Source organism: Heterodontus francisci, chromosome 7 (genome assembly GCF_036365525.1).
Source record: "Heterodontus francisci isolate sHetFra1 chromosome 7, sHetFra1.hap1, whole genome shotgun sequence".
NCBI lineage: Eukaryota > Metazoa > Chordata > Chondrichthyes > Heterodontiformes > Heterodontidae > Heterodontus > Heterodontus francisci.
This window is the reverse complement of record NC_090377.1, coordinates 88,863,618-88,880,119: the sequence shown is the minus strand read 5'-3', so window position 1 is coordinate 88,880,119 and position 16,502 is coordinate 88,863,618. Positions and strand designations below refer to the sequence as shown.

The window sequence follows — 16,502 nt, the reverse complement described above, 5'->3', positions numbered from 1 at the left end:
CTTACAACAAATAGACAGAGTGAAAATAGTTTCATGAACACTAATGAATTCATTCCCTTTCATCAATTATATTTTTGGTGAATGAATGTTTAACAAATGAAAAATATCAGTGCTGCGAAATAAAACACTTTTTTTATATTGATCTATAATGCTGGCAGAGCAGATACAAAATTATGTTTCTTATTTGTTCCAGCTATATGTCATAACACCAAACTCAGAAGAATCCTCAAAGTAGATCAGTCACTTTTTCATACATTTTAGCAATTATCTTTACTATTGCAAAACTAAACCATACTATGGCAGGCTTTTATGCTGTGACCGTGTGACTCTATGTGGTAAACCACCATCCTCCTCCAAAGCCTCTTCAGCTTGGTGGTACTGCCCTCACCTGGCTCCACTCTTACCTATCCTATCGTAGCCAGAGAACCTCCAGCATTTCCATCTCTCCCTCTACCTACATCTGAAGTTCCCAAAGGATTTATCCTTGGCTCTTCCTCATCTACATGCTACCCCTTAATACCATCCACAGCCAGGAGATCAGCTTCCACATGATGGCACCTAGTTCTGCTTGTCCACTGCCACTTTTCAACCTTTCCCCACCTCTGTGTTATCAAACTACTTGTTACATAACCAGTCTTGGATGAACCACAATGTTCACCCAAATAAACGTTAGGGTCTTCAGCCCTGCCACAAATTCCATACCTTGTCATTGATTTCATCTCCTTCCCTGACCATTGTTTCAGGCACAACCAAACTGCTTGCAAGCTTGACATCCTATTTGATGCTGAGCTGACTTTTGAATCAGATATCTTCTCCATCACAAAACCACTTACTTTCACCTTTTCAATGTTGGCCACCTTCATCTTACTTTGGCACATCTTCCACAGAAATCCTCAGCCGTGCCTTTGGCACCTCCAAACGTGACTATTCTGAAGCTCTTCTTCTCAGCCTTTCATTCTCCATCCTATGTAAACTTCAGCTCATCCAAAACTCTGCTGCCAAGATCTTATCCAACAGTAAACCCCACTTGCCCATCACTCCTACCCTCGCTGGCCTACATTAGTACATTGTGTCTAAATAACTCAAAATTAAAATTCTCATCCTTGTGTTTATACCCTTCATGCCTCACCTTTCCCTAACTTTTTATCTTCCTCTAGCTCTACAACGTCCTTCTCTGAACTTTTTGTTCCTCTGACTTTTACTTCTTGTGCATTCTCCCCTTCCACCATTGACAGCTGTGCCTTTAGCCACCTTGGTCCCACATCTGGAAGTTTCTCCCTAAACCCCTCAGCCTCGACAACTCCATCTCTTCCTTTGACATAGTCCTTAAAACTCATCTTTTGTTTCAGCTGTTAATCAGTCCTCCTAATATCTCCTTCCTTGACTTGACAACCATTTTTTGATTCTGTGAAGCACTTTAGCATGTTTTTCAATGCTAAAGGCACTATAAAATGCATCATTGTGGACTCATAACCACTTGCAACTGAGATGGCCAAGCCCAGATTGTTTTCCTACAGGGCCTATATTGCCTTTCATCCCATGAATCTGGATGGGATTTTAGAAGTGGAAGGGCATTCTACAAATGATTGCACATCCTGGTCCCCGCCAAATTATTTCCAACAAGTAACAGTGTTTACTCAATATCATCATAAGGCATTACAAGGAGAATTTGTTCTACATTCAATTAAAAATTAGGCTTTTTGAAATCTATGCATTTATACACTTAGGCAAAATAACCTTAACTACCAATTTAAAAGAAAAACTTTTACTGACTCATTTATTTACCGAATAGATTTCCTCAGGAGTATGAAGTAATTTATGAATATTGCTTGTATTACATTCCATTTCCCAACAGAGAAAGACCTGCACTCAGTGATCTGTCAATGCTAGGTTATAACTGACCATTAAGACATGCTGACATTGCATTGATTTACTTGGCTTCTGATTCCCTTCAGGAAAATAGTTCAACTTTATTCAGATGTACACGATGGCTTAGTTGAGTGGAATCTCATTATGTTGAGAAACAATCAACTTTCTACCATTTCACATTGCTCAATATCAGAATACTAGCTTACTGGGAAGTAATTTATTTTTATGACTTAATCTTATTAGAGTTTGCAGAGCTATCTTAAATCATACTGTGTTTTATAATTCTGAGGAGGTGTGCATCACTGGCAAGGTCAGCATTTATTACCATCCCTGGTTGCCCTTTAGAAATGGGTGGTGAGCCATCTTCTTGAACCACTGCAGTCCATGTGGTGAAGGTTCTCCCACAGTGCTGTTAGGGAGGGAGTTCTAGGATTTTGACCCAGCAACAGTGAAGGAACAGAAACAAATTTCCAAGTCAGGATGGCATGTGACTTGGAGGTGGTGTTCCCATGCACCTGCTGCCCTTGTCCTTCTAGGTGTAGAGTTCCTGGGTTTGGGAGGTGCTGTCGAAGAACACTTGGTGAATTTCTATACTGCATCTTGTAGATAGTACACACAGCAGTCACGGTACACTAGTGGTGGAGAGAGTGCATGCTTATGCTCATGGGATAAGGTGCCAGTTAAGAGAGCTACTTTGTTCTGAATGGTGTCAAACTTCTTGATGTTGTTCCATCTGCACTCATCCAGGCAAGTCACACTCCTGATTTGTAGATGGTAGAGAGGCTTTAGGAGTCAGGAGGTGAACCACTCACCATAGAATAACACAGCCTCTGACCTGCTTTAGGAGTTATGGCATTTATGTAGCTATTCCATGAAAGGTGCCATGATTCTGCCCCTTAAAATAAATGAACAAATGATGAGACTGCAGAGATTTATTATACTACCTCTTTGCTTTTATTTAGTCATACTAGGCTCTGCTATTCAAATTAATTAATAGTAATTATCTCCTTTGTAAACAGCTAGTTCATTTCAAACATTCTAGCTGTGCTACCTTGAATATTTCCTGAGCAAACTTAATGCGTTATTTAGCTTTCACAGGAAGTGTAAGTTATCATGAGAGTGGTACTGGTGATGATTCTTCTTTCTTCTTTGGCCTCCTTGTCTCGAGAGACAATGGGTAAGCGCCTGGAGGTGGTCAGTGGTTTGTGAAGCAGCACCTGGAGTGGCTATAAAGGCCAATTCTAGAGTGACAGACTCTTCCACAGGTGCTGCAGATAAAATTGGTTGTCAGGGCTGTTACACAGTTGGCTCTCTCCTTGCGCTTCTGTCTTTTTTCCTGCCAACTGCTAAATCTCTTTGACTCGCCATGCTTTAGCCCCGCCTTTATGGTTGCCCGCCAGCTCTGGCGATCGCTGGCAACTGACTCCCACGACTTGTGATCAATGTCACAGGACTTCATGTCGCGTTTGCAGACGTCTTTAAAGCGGAGCCATGGTCGGCTGGTGGGTCTGGTTCCAGTGACAAGCTCACTGTACAATGTGTCCTTGGGGATCCTGCCATCTTCCATGCGGCTCACATGGCCAAGCCATCTCAGGCACCACTGGCTTAGTAGGGTGTATATGCTGGGGATGTTGGCCGCCTCGAGGACTTCTGTGTTGGAGATACGGTCCTGCCACCTGATGCCAAGGATTCTCCGGAGGCAGCGAAGATGGAATGAATTGAGACGTCGCTCTTGGCTGACGTACGTTGTCCAGGTCTCGCTGGTCCAGGTACTGAGGACACAGGCTTGATACACTTGGACTTTTGTGTTCTGTGTCAGTGTGCCATTTTCCCACACTCTCTTGGCCAGTCTGGACATAGCAGAGGAAGCCTTTCCCATGTGCTTGTTTAATTCTGCATCGAGAGACAGGTGATAGTTGAGCCTAGGTAGGTGAACTCTTGAACCACTTCCAGAGTGTGATCGCCGATACTGATAGATGGGGCATTTCTGATGTCCTGTCCCTTACATAAATCTCTCAGAATTATCAATCACCATTCTCGAAAAATGAAGGAAACTTAGCATCCTGTCGTGAAGAATTAGGCTGAATATCAGGACAGTGTATGTGACTTTTCAAAGTTTACCTGTTTTACTCACATGGTCATTAAAATGAAATAACTGAGTTTGGCTGACCTTGTGCTCAGTACTATGCCAAGAGAACATGTTAACACATTAAAATGTGATCCGGATATAACATAGCACATGTAACTAACAGGCTCAGACAGCTAGACTGCAATGTTTGCTCCATAAACAAAGACGGTTTGCGATGTTGCAGGAAACCTGACCTTTAAAGTATAGCCTGAGTTTAAATGAGTAGCATAAAAGGGACTACTGATCCTTCTGTATTCTGTTTACCTCAATGTAAGCATGTTAAGTTCGACCATTTATTAAATGTTAAAATGACATCCTGCATTGTCCAGCTATACTGAACTATGGCAAGTTTCAAGTATCTGCAAACACAATTATCCTGTTGGTAAAGTTCTCCCAACCTATAGGAATGCATAGTGATCTTTACCCCAGTTTGGATAGTATATAAAATCAGATTAGGAACAAGGTAAACAGCAGTTACATCTGGCACAGAGTACTGTATTAGACTGAGAAAGCTGGGAATAGATTCAAAAACTAATCCAGTACTATCTACCGAACTGCAACATTCATTAAGAATATAGCAAGAAGGTAATAATTTGAGGAATATATATGCACAATTTATTCTGAAGAAAATCATATGGATTAATGACTGTTAACTATTAAAAAAAACCTCTTTTGATTGCAGTAGGTACACATATTACATGGTGTTGTTCTAAGGCATACAAAACTGGAAATATCCCAAGCTCAGTCTCTGGTCAGTTGTGCTCGCTGATCAGACAGGGCAATAATACAAAAAAAAACAACCATTTGCATTTATATAGCACCTTTAACATAATAAAAATGTCCCAAGGCACAATACAGACTAAATTTGACACCGAGCCACATGAGGTGATATTAGGACAGGTGACCAAAGCTTGGTCAAAGAGATAGGTTTTAAGGAGACTTAAACAATTGAGAAGTAGACAGATTGCTAAGTCACATTAGTGACCCAAGGCTAGGAAGAAATCAAACCCAAATCCTCCAGGGTGCTGATTCTGATCACTCTCCAGTGATCCTTGATGAAAATGTGTGAAGAGAGGGTGCAGAGAGGAGCAGGTTCAACATTCAGCAGCCAGATGACACTCACTATCTAGGTCAAGACAGGGGAAAATAGACCTTAGTTAAAAAAAAATCACAGGAAGAAACTACCTATGGAATTACATCCTGACATGAGTCACCAACCTTCAGGAAAAAGAAGTAAAATAGGAATATTTTGAGAGGGAGAAAAAAAGTAATATAAATTGCAAATATGCAGCACAGTAAATGGAATATAATTACAACTAACTTTGTTTAGAGAATACTGTCTTAAATATTAAAGTTCATTTTCCTAATGCAGCAAACTGACTATAGCCTTCATTTACAATAACTTCTGCCTATAGGATAAACACATCAGAAAGAAAAAAATCCAGAATGACACTTACCTTGTTGAGCTGATGTTAATGACACCTGTATTATTACAAGAAGTAGAAAAGACCCCATATGCACAAAGCCCTGCATGTCTAAATATTAAACATAGGACTCTTCATGAAAACCAACGGGAAGACAATTCTTAACGTGATAACATCAAACCAATATGTTCTTCCCCCTTCACCGCTGCCTCCAGTTCAAACAGTGACTTCTCTTCTGCTTGTAAAGTTTTAAATAGGAAAATTTTGGCAACACTTTTTGCTTGCCTCTCCCTGAAATCTGATGCTTAAATGGACCTCTTGTTTTCCGTTCTGGGTTTGATTGATATTAGTTTAACCAACCACAGACATTATTATAACAAACACATTTAATGAATTAAACTAAGTTGATTTACTACTGAAAGTTTACTGCAAACAAGTCTAAAGCAAGCAACAGTAACTAGTTTAACTTAAAATAAAAGCACTAATACTTTTTTTGTACAGCATGATATTCAAATCAGATTGTGACTTGACCTACAATGGAGAAAAACATGAGTTTCTGTTAACCCTAAAAAAATTAAGTCTCATCTCTTTAAAGCTTTTAATGCATTTACCTGGAATGTTTATTGGAGGGGGGGATGTTTCTGATTTCCCACCATAATAATAACTACAGCAATTTTTCACTGGTTAGTCAAAATGATTGGGAGAAGTGTTGCAGAAATTCTTGTCCACTATATTTATGAAAGCTAATGGGCTTGATTTCTCTCTGCTTTGTTTCTCTGATACAAAGTCAAGGAATAAAGAACAGAGGAATATGAGATACCAGATCCCTGATTTTCATCTCTCTACTGGGGGCTGCTTCCCAGATCCGGTGGAGGTGGAGGGGGGGGCGGTGGGTAGTGGGGGGTGGTGCAGAGATCCCTTGTTAAAAGACACTTACTGCTTGAACAAGGGACTCAGCATCGGGAAGAGGGGACTCGCTGAGAGCCACCCCCCCTCCCCACCCTTACTGCTGTCTACACCCCATGAGACACCTCCCACCGTGACCTACCTGTGGCCTGGATCCAGGTGCTCCTCTAGTAGCAGCCACCACCTCTGTGCTGGCACTGAAGCTGCTGGCCTCTGATTGGCTAGCAGCTCTCCAAGGGCAGGACTTCTGGCAATGGGGTCCTTGATCCTGTGGAAGGCCTGGTGCTGTCCACTTAAATGTCTGATTGGCACTAGACTCGGAGGGTCTTCTGGAGAGGAGGTAACGCAGGGATGTTAGTTTTGCTTTTTCTGGATGTCGAGGCTCCCGCTACAAGAATAAAATACCCCCCTAGATGTTGGAAAAGCAGCGCAATAGATCGGAGGCCCTGGAAGGGTTGAGTGAGGTGGTGGTGAGGTAGAGTATCGTCAGCATACACGTGGAATCCGATACTTTACTTTTGGATGATGATGCTGAGAGGCAGCATGTAGATGAGAATTCAGAGGGGATCAAGGAAAGATCCCACTGTCAATGCGTGGTGCATATCCAAGGGTAACTTTGCTGATTACAGAGAGTTGGAAATGATCAGAACCAGAATTACTTACAGTGATCACTGAAATCAAGTCTAGCAAAAATCAACATGACTTATTTGCCAATTTATTAGCTTCAGAATGACTTTCATTAAACTTCCTGCTCCTTATTGATTAATCACTGCTACTTGATTCATGCTGTCTCTTAACCTCCCCACCCATTCCTTCCCCAGTCCACTTTCCTCTTTAAACTATTACTGCAGGCCCTTGCTCTGTGGCTGACCCACTGGATTTTCCACCTTCCCAAAACAGCAAGCTACCAATCAGAGCTTAAATTATGCAATGAGTGTGCCAATTGAAATCTGATTGGAGTGATTCAAGAGAACTTTTATAGCCAGTACATAGCAAGCCCAAGAATAGAAGGGATAGTTCTGGACTGAGTTTTGGGGGAATGAAGTTGGGTAGATGGAAGGGGTATCAGTGGGAAAGCAGTTTGGTGGTAGTAATCGTAATTCAGTTAGATTTAGTCTAGTGATAGAAAAGGACGAAGATAGACCAGGAGTAAAAGTGCTCAATTGGGGAAAGTCAGTTTTACTAAGCTGAGATGTGATTTAGCAAAAGTGGACTGGAACAGCTGTTTGAAGGTAAATCAATGGCAGAGCAGTGGGAGGCATTCAAGGATGAGATAGAGAGGCTTCAACACAAATATGTTCTCACAAAGAAAAAGGGTAGGACTCCCAGTTTAAGAGCCCTGGATGTCAAGGAGAATGTAACGTCGGAGAAGGCAAAAAATGTCAGATACTGAGATCTCAATACTGCAGAAAGCCTAGAAGAGTATAGAAAGTGAAGGGGGAAAATTAAAAAGGAAATTTGGAAACCAAAGAGAAGGTATGAAAAATATTGGCAAGTAAAATCAAGGAAACCCAAAAGATGTTTTATAAATACATAAAGAGCAAGAAGATAAATAAGGAAAGTGTAGGGGTTATTAGAAACCAAAAGATAACCTGTGTCTGGAGACATGGGCATGGTTCCTGAATACTTTGCACCTGCCTTCAAAAAAGAGGGGGATGATGCAGACATTGCAGTTAAGGAGGCAGAGTGTGAAATATTGGATGAGATAAACATGAGAGGAAATATTATGGGGTTTAGCATCTTTCAAAGGAGATTATTCACCAGGTCTGAATGAAATGTATCCCAAGCTGTTAAGAGAAGCAAGGGAGGAAATAAAGGAGGCTTTGACCATCATTTTCAATCTTCTCTGTTTGATTACATTTTTTGAGGAGTTAACTTGATGTGTTGATGAGGGTAGCACTTCAAATGCATATCCAAGTGTTTTTTTAAATGCAGTGAGGGTTTCTGCCTCTACCACCCTTTCAGATAGTTCCAGATCTTCTTCACACTCTGGGTGAAAGAAAATTCTCATCTAATCCTTCCACTAATTGCTTTAAATCTATGCCCCTTGATTATTGACCTGTCTGCGAAGGGAAATGGGCCCTTGCTATCAACTCTATATAAACCCCTGGTAATTTTATACACAATTAAATCTCCCCTCAGCTTCCTCTGTTCCAAAGAAAAAAATCCCAGCCTATCCAATTTTTCCTCATAACTAAAATTCTCTAGTCCTGGCAGCATCCTTGTAAATCTCCTATGTTCCCTCTACAGTGCGATCACATCCTTCCTGTAATGTGGTGACCAGAGCTGTAAGCAGTACTCTAGCTGTGGCCTAGCTTGTGTTTTATACAGCTGGAGCATAACCGCCCTGCTTTTAATACAGCAGAATATAGATAGATTGGAGAGTTGGGCAGAGAAGTGGCAGATGGAGTTCAATCAGGGCAAATGCGAGGTGATGCATTTTGGAAGATCCAATTCAAGAGTAAACTATACAATAAATGGAAAAGTCCTGGGGAAAATTGATGTACAGAGAGATTTGGGTGTTCAGGTCCATTGTTCCCTGATGGTGGCAAGGCAGGTCAATAGAGTGGTCAAGAAGGCATACGGCATGCTTTCCTTCATCGGACGGGGTATTGAGTACAAGAGTTGGCAGGTCATGTTACAGTTGTTTAAGACTTTGGTTCGGCCACATTTGGAATACTGCGTGCAGTTCTGGTCGCCACATTACCAAAAGGATGTAGGTGCTTTGGAGAGGGTGCAGAGGAGGTTCACCAGGATGCTGCCTGGTATGGAGGGCGCTAGCTATGAAGAGAGGTTGAGTAGATTAGGATTATTTTCATTAGAAAGACGGAGGTTGAGGGGGGACCTGATTGAGGTGTACAAAATCATGAGAGGTATAGACAGGGTGGATAGCAAGAGGCTTTTTCCCAGAGTGGGGGATTCAATTACTAGGGGTCACGAGTTCAAAGTGAGAGGGGAAAAGTTTAGGGGGGATATGCATGGAAAGTTCTTTACGCATAGGGTGGTGGGTGCCTGGAACGCGTTGCCAGCGGAGGTGGTAGACGCGGGCACGATAGCGTCTTTTAAGATGTATCTAGACAGATACATGAATGGGCAGGAAGCAAAGAGATACAGACCCTTAGAAAATAGGCGACAGGTTTAGATAGAGGATCTGGATCGGCGCAGGCTTGGAGGGCCGAAGGGCCTGTTCCTGTGATGTAATTTCTTTGTTCTTTGCTTTTATATTCCATGCTTCGGCTAATATAAGGAAAGTATCCTGTATGCTTTTTTAACCACCTTATCTATCTGGCCTGCTACTTTAAGGGATCTGTGAACATACACTCCAAGATCCTGCTGTTCCACTATACTTCTCAGTATCCTGCCATTTATTGTATATTCCCTTGCCTTCCTTAGCAAGTTCTGCAAAATTCATCCACATCCTTATGCAAGCCTAGCCAATAAAGATGCTGAAATTAAAACAAGAACGTGCTGGAAATACTCAGGTCTGGCAGCATCTGTGAAGAGAGAAGCAGAGTTCATATTTCAGGTCAATGACCTTTCATCAGGACTGGCGTCTCCAGTAGTTTCCAAAAAGCCAGTTGAGATTGCTGAAACAGAAGTATTGTGGGAGGTATTTACTGGAATGCTCCCAGATTGTATAGTGACTAGATGCCAAGCTCATAAGATTCAACAAGATGAGAATAATTCAGTTCACAAAACTTCTGTTTCAGCAATCTCAACTGGCTTTTTCAAAAGAATTGGAGATACCAATTCTGATGAAAAGACATTGTCCTGAAACGTTAACTCTGCTTCTCTCTCCACAGACGCTGTCAGATCTGCTGAGTATTTCCAACATTTCTTGTTTTATTTCAGATTTTCAACATCTGCAGTATTTTGCTTTTACAATAAAGATGCTGTCTTACCCTGACCTGAGTCTTTCGAATACCCACATGACCTGCCACTGGGATCAAGGGCAATTCTCAAAATTTCACTGCATTACCCCAGGGGAACAACAACCTGATGAACTAAAGCCCAATCTTCACCAGCAGGTCTCTGGGAGGTCTTCATTTTCTCATTAGAATATCATTATTAATATAATAGCACACAGAAATGCTGTTTGAGACAAACTTCTTAAGTTAGGGTCTGCTGGTTGTGCTTCAATCATAGATGACCTGCTAAACAATTCACCATTGCTAGCCTTAGAGCCTTTTCCAACAACCTCCAAATTTTTGAAAAAACTCTCAGCCAATCAAACACCCGAATTGTACTCCACACCAACTGAATTTTTTTCATCTTGTTGAATCTTATGAGCTTGGAATCTTGTCATGACATAATCTGGGAATATTCTAGGAAATTCCTCCCACAAAACTTCTGTTTCCAAAAAGCCAGTTGAGATTTCTGAAACAACTGGAGATGCCAACACCTTATCCCTAGCTAAATCATTCCCTAACAACAAATCCACCCCTTCAATATGCAAATCTGGGACGATTCCCACTGTTACCAGACCAGTGACTAAATCACATTACAAATTAACCTTATGCAATGGAACAGATAAATAACCAGCCTCCCTCAATGCCCTGCACCATGACTTTCACATCCATAGCACTATTTGGGGGAAAATCTACATCTGCCATATTTGATCAGGCTTCTCCTTAGATGTCCAAAGTGTGTGCCAGAACTGTGAAGAACACTGAATAACTTATTCAAATTAGAGTCCTGTGCTTGTTGGAGGACCCTTTTCCAGTTTTAGTGTTCCCCTCTTGATTTGCCACATGCTAAACTTGCCCAACGACTCATGTCACTAACAAGTTGGAAGGGCTCTTCACCAAGGCTATTTCAAAGGATCCATGCAGTACGATAATTAATTTATATTAGATTCAGTCTTTGATACTCGATACTCAATACTCAAGGCAGCCTTATTCCATAGTATATATGTTTATTACATTTATGAAGGAAACTACAATACAAGAAGTAAAGAAGCTAAAATACAAAAGTTAATACAGTGAATAAGATGTTGAGACACTGCCTGCTAAAACTACATCATAATTAGACTCATTCCCTTGCCTTCACTTGTGTCTGCCCAGTTCATTCTGAGAAGATTCTAAAAATCTAGGCTTTACCTTGCCCTTTATTATCCCTAAGGTCCTGTGGTCTCTGGAGGCCTCTCATGAATCACGTTCTTTGTCTCTGGGTCTCTAGCCTAGTCAGCCATCTGTTTTCACTACCTCATCCTAGATAACATACAATACCTGACCTCTGACCTTTCAAGCCTCCCTAAAACCATCCTATAAACATAAGATGACAAGAATGAAAGGATACCTTTTTATTTGGAATGCGCCAAGGACAGGCTTGTCAAGACAACAGTTCAATATTTAGCTCCCGGTTCACAATAAAATGCTTATATAGAAAGCCTTATTCTAAACTGAAAGCCTAAGAAAGTGCTTAGCTTACAAGTACTTACAGGTTCATTGCTGGTTTGTCATTTCAGGTTGCTCATTAATCTGGGCATTTTTTGGTCTGTTGTCTGATTCTGGAAAGTTAAGTTTGAGTGCAAAAAGTAAAGATTTTGCTGCTGTTGCATTGTGGTTAGCTGCCTTATAAACAATTTAACTGCAGTCATGGGAGGTCAGGTCGGGCTGCCTTCAGTGCTGGAGGAGAAGGGGCAGCAGCAGCTGAGACAAGAAAGATGAGGGGGGCACTGCACAGGGGTCCATACTCACAGTGGATATTCAGGGAGCACTTCACTTATATACACTTCACTGAGGAGCAATGTGGAAGGCAATTTGCTTCACCAAGGAGGTTGTCACTAATTTATGTTAATAACCTCAGCCACTACTCAAGTCTTGCACCCAACTAAAGACTGACAATTTCCCTGGACCTGATGGCCTGCATCCCAGGGTCTTAAAATAAGTGGCTGCAGAGACAGTGGATGCACTGGTTGTAATCTTTCAAAATTCCCCAGATCTTGGAAAGGTCCGAGCGGTTTGGGAAACCACAAATGTAACACCCCTATCAAGAAAGGATGGAGACAGAAAGCAGGAAACTGCAGACTAGTTAGCCTAACATCAGTCATTAGAAAAATGCTGGAATCCATCATTAAGGAAGTAGTAGCAAGACATTTAGAAAATCATAATACAATCAAGCAGAGTCAACATAGTTTTACGAAAGATAAATCATGTTTGACAAATTTATTAGAGTTCTTTGAGGATGTAACAAGCAGGGTAGATAAAGGGAGACCAATAGATGTAGTGTATTTGGATTTCCAAAAGGCATTTGATAAGGTACCACACAAGATAAGAGCTCATGGTGTTCGGGGTAATATATTAGCATGGATAGAGGATTGGCTAACTAATAGGAAGGAGAAAGGCAGGAAAAATGGGACATTTTCAGGCTAGCAAACTCTAACTACTGGGGTGCCACAGGCAGGCCACAACCACGTACAATTTGTTTTCGTGACGGATGAAAGGACCAAGGGTATTGTAGCCAAATTTGCTGATGATACAAAGATAGGTGGGAAAGCAAGTTGTGAGGAGACACAGAGAGTTTGCAAAGCGGTATAGATAGGTTAAGTGAGTGGACAAAAATTTGGCAGATAGAGCATAATGTGGGAAAATGTGAGGTTATTCACTTCGGCAGGAAGAATAGAAAAGCAAATATTATCTAAATGGAGAGAGACGGCAGAATGCTGCAGTACAGAGGGATCTGGGTTTCCTTGTAGATGAATCACAAAATGTTAGCATGCAGATACAACGAGTAATTACGAAGGCAAATGGAATGTTGGCATTTATTGCAAGGGGGGGGTGGAGTATACAAGTAGGGAAGTCTTACTACAACTGTACAGGGCATTGATGAGGCCAAACCTAGAGTACTGTGTACAGTTTTGGTCTTCTTATTTAAGGAAAAATATACTTGCATTGGCAGCAGTTCAGAGAACACACACAAGGACACACAAGAAATAGAAGTAGCCCATATGGCCCATCGAGCCTGCTCCGCCATTCAATACAATCATGGCTGATCTTGGGCTTCAATTCCACTTTCCTGCCTGCTCCTCATATCCCTTGATTCCCTGTGAGACCAAAAATCTATCTATCCCAGCCTTAAATGTATTTAATGATGGAGCATCCACAACCCTCTGTGGCAGAGAATTCCAAATATTCACAACCCTTTGAATGCAGTAATTTCTCCTCATCTCAGTCCTGAATAATTGGCCCCTTATCCTGGGACTGTGTCACCATGTTCTAGATTCCCTGACCAGTGGGAACAGTCTCTCAGCTTCTACCCTATCAAGCCCTTTCAGAATCTTGTATGTCTCAATTAGATCACCTCCCATTCTTCTAAATTCCAGAGAGACTATAGACCCAATTTACTCAGCCTCTCATCATAGGACAACCCCCTCATCCCAGCGACCAATTTAGTAAATCTTCACTGTACTGTCTCCAGTGCAAGTATATCCTTTCTTAAATGTGGAGACCAAAACTGCACAAAGTATTCCAGGTGCGGACTCACCAAAACCCAGTACAATTTTAGTAAGACTTCTTTATTCCTGTACTCCAATCTCCTTGCAATAAAGGCCAACATACCATTTGCTTTCCTAGTAGCCTGCTGCACCTACATGTTAACTTTGTGTGTTCCTTGTATGAGTACCCCCAAGCCTCTCTGAACATCAACACTTATCAGTTTCACACCTTTTAAAAATATTCTACGTTTCTATTTTTACAACCAAGGTGAATAACTTCACACTTCCCTACATTATACTCCATTTGCCATCTTGTTGCCCACTCACTTAACCTGTCTATATCTCTTTGCAGCCTCTCTACATCCTCCCTGCAGCTTACCTTTCCACCGAGCTTTGTATCATCAGCAAACGTAGATACATTACTCTCAGTCTCTTCATCCAAGTCACTAATATAGAGTGTAAATAGCTGAGGCCCCAGCACTGATCATTGCGGCACCCCACTATTCACTGTCTGCCAACTTGAAAATGCCCTATTTATGCCCACTCTCTCCTTCCTGTCTGTTAACCAATCCTCTATCCACACTAATATACTACCCCCAACGCCATGAGCCCTTATCTTGCCTATTAATCTTTTATGTAGCACCTTATCGAATGCCTTTTGAAAATCCAGGTATACTACACCTACTGGTTCCCCTTTATTTACCCGACTAGTTACATCCTCAAAAAACTCTAATAAATGTGTCAAACAGGATCTCCCTTTAGTAAAATCATGCTGACTTGTTCTAATCATACTATGCTTTTCCAAGTGCAATGTTAAGACTTCCTTAATAATAGTTTCCAGCATCTTCCCAATGACTGTTGTTAGGCTAACTGGCCTGTAGTTCCCTGTTTTCTCTCTACCTCCTTTCTTGAAAAGTGGCGCAACATTTGCCAACTTCCAATCTGGCAGGACCATTCCTGAATCTAAGGAATTCTAGAAAATCATAGCCAGCGCATCCACTATCTCTGCAGCAATCCCTAGGATGTAGGCCATCTGGTCCCGGGGACTTGTCAGATTTTATCCTGCAAGTTTCTCCAATACTTTTTCTCGACTGATATCAATATCCTTAATTTCCTCACTCCTTTAGCCCCTAGGTTACTGTCTATTTCTGGCATGGAACTTGTGTCTTCTTCTGTGAAGACAGGCACAAAGGCAGGAATGTTATAACCCCCCCCCCCCACCCCAAAGAGCGGGATGGTGGCGGGGGCTGGTGCGTAAAATTGAGCGGGAGGCTCGGGCAGCCCTTCCCGACCCGCTTCTGCCTCCGCCACTATTTTACGCAGGGCGGCGGCAGTCAGAAACAGCCCACCTACCCCAGGCCAATCAAGGCCCTTAATTGGCCAGTTAACAGCCACTTAAGGGCCTCCGCCCGCCACCACGGGGATTTTACCCCCTGCCAGGTGGCCCAAGCCTGAGAAAAGCCACCTGTCCACGTGTTAAAAGTAGGCAGCTTTGCGGCGGCCTTGGGGGGCCCTCCTGATCAGGCACCCTGTGCCCGATGGAGGGCTGCTCCCGATGGCCCAACAACCCCCAATGTTCAACACGTCCCCCCTGTCTCCCCAATCGACCACCCTTGCCTCGTCGGGGCCCAAGTGAACCCTAGTTCCGAAGAAGGGTCACTGACCCGAAACGTTAACTCTGCTTCTCTTTCCACAGATGCTGCCAGACCTGCTGAGTATTTCCAGCATTTCTTGTTTTTATTTCAGATTTCCAGTATCCACAATATTTTGCTTTTATTATAGCTATGAACATAGACTGCTTTGACCAGCATGAAAACAAAAGGAAGGAGTTCTTACGAAAAACAAGTTCACAGTTAATAATATTACTGCTGATTGCCATTGATTACATCATTGATTTATTACTTGACGTAATCAGAGCACAATCACACTTAGTTTTAAAACAATGTCTAAAAAGTAACCTTTAAAAATTCAATGCAGGTCTTTTTAAAAATCAAAAGCAAAGCAAAAGCAAAATGCAAAAAACATAAAAGTACAAAAAGTAGTGGCTGCAGGCCTGAGGCCTACAACTGACACTGCAAAGAGTTTAGAGGGTGACAAAGAGATGGGATCAGCACGTGGTGAGTCACCGGGCCGGAGTGGCCTGCAGCCAGGCCAGGGGAAAATGATAGCTCGTGTGCCAGTTTCCTGGAGGGAAAGGTTGCACATGACCTCTGCTTCAAAGGACTCAGATGAGGACCTCTAAGGGGCAGCATACAAGAGAATACTAATGGGCATGCATACAGAGGTGTTTGGTACCTTGACAGGCCTGCCACAGAGCCTACTGTCACCCGTCAAGGAGCACGGAGGCTCAGAGTTTCATGCCTTTCCAGTACAGAAGTGCTAGCCAATTCCATGAGGACACTTGTGGACCCAGCCATGATGCAGAATCTGGTGGCCAATATCTCAGCTTTCACTGCAGCACAGGCAGAAGCAACCCAATGTCTGAGTGCTGCAGTGAAAGTTCAGATGGAGTTCATGAGATCTATGCTTGTTGCCATGCAAGCCCAGCTTGGTGGATGCAGGCCCAGACAGCTGCCATCATGGCTGCAGATACCTGTGTTTAAAGGGACATGCTGACTCTCACAGCATCCCAGAAATCTGTTCTCTGACAGATTACCAGGATTTCTGAGGTGCTGCCCCGGAGGAATGGCGGTGGCTCTGTGGAGCACAAACCTGCTATCCTCTCTTAGGAAGGCAGCAT

General features: G+C 42.4%; 1 protein-coding gene across 8 annotated transcripts in view; it reads right to left on the bottom strand.

Moving 5' to 3' along the window:
- LOC137372132 (collagen alpha-1(III) chain-like) overlaps nucleotides 1–16,502 on the bottom strand; it is a 300,919-nt gene that overhangs the window by 258,169 nt on the left and 26,248 nt on the right. For 2 of the 8 annotated variants that reach the window (XM_068035601.1, XM_068035604.1), the window contains 2 exons: nucleotides 11,768–11,836; nucleotides 6,470–6,656 (listed from right to left, as the gene is read on the bottom strand). The exons of 2 other annotated variants lie outside the window; for them this stretch is intronic. Coding sequence is in view for 2 of the 6 variants with exons in the window: in XM_068035598.1 (XP_067891699.1) it covers nucleotides 5,455–5,530 (76 nt within the window). In the remaining 4 variants the exon portion in view is untranslated. Of the gene's footprint in view, nucleotides 1–5,454; nucleotides 5,678–6,469; nucleotides 6,657–11,767; nucleotides 11,837–16,502 lie in introns of those variants that run through there. 4 more of the 8 variants (XM_068035603.1, XM_068035606.1, XM_068035598.1 and 1 more) reach the window with 3 other exon arrangements.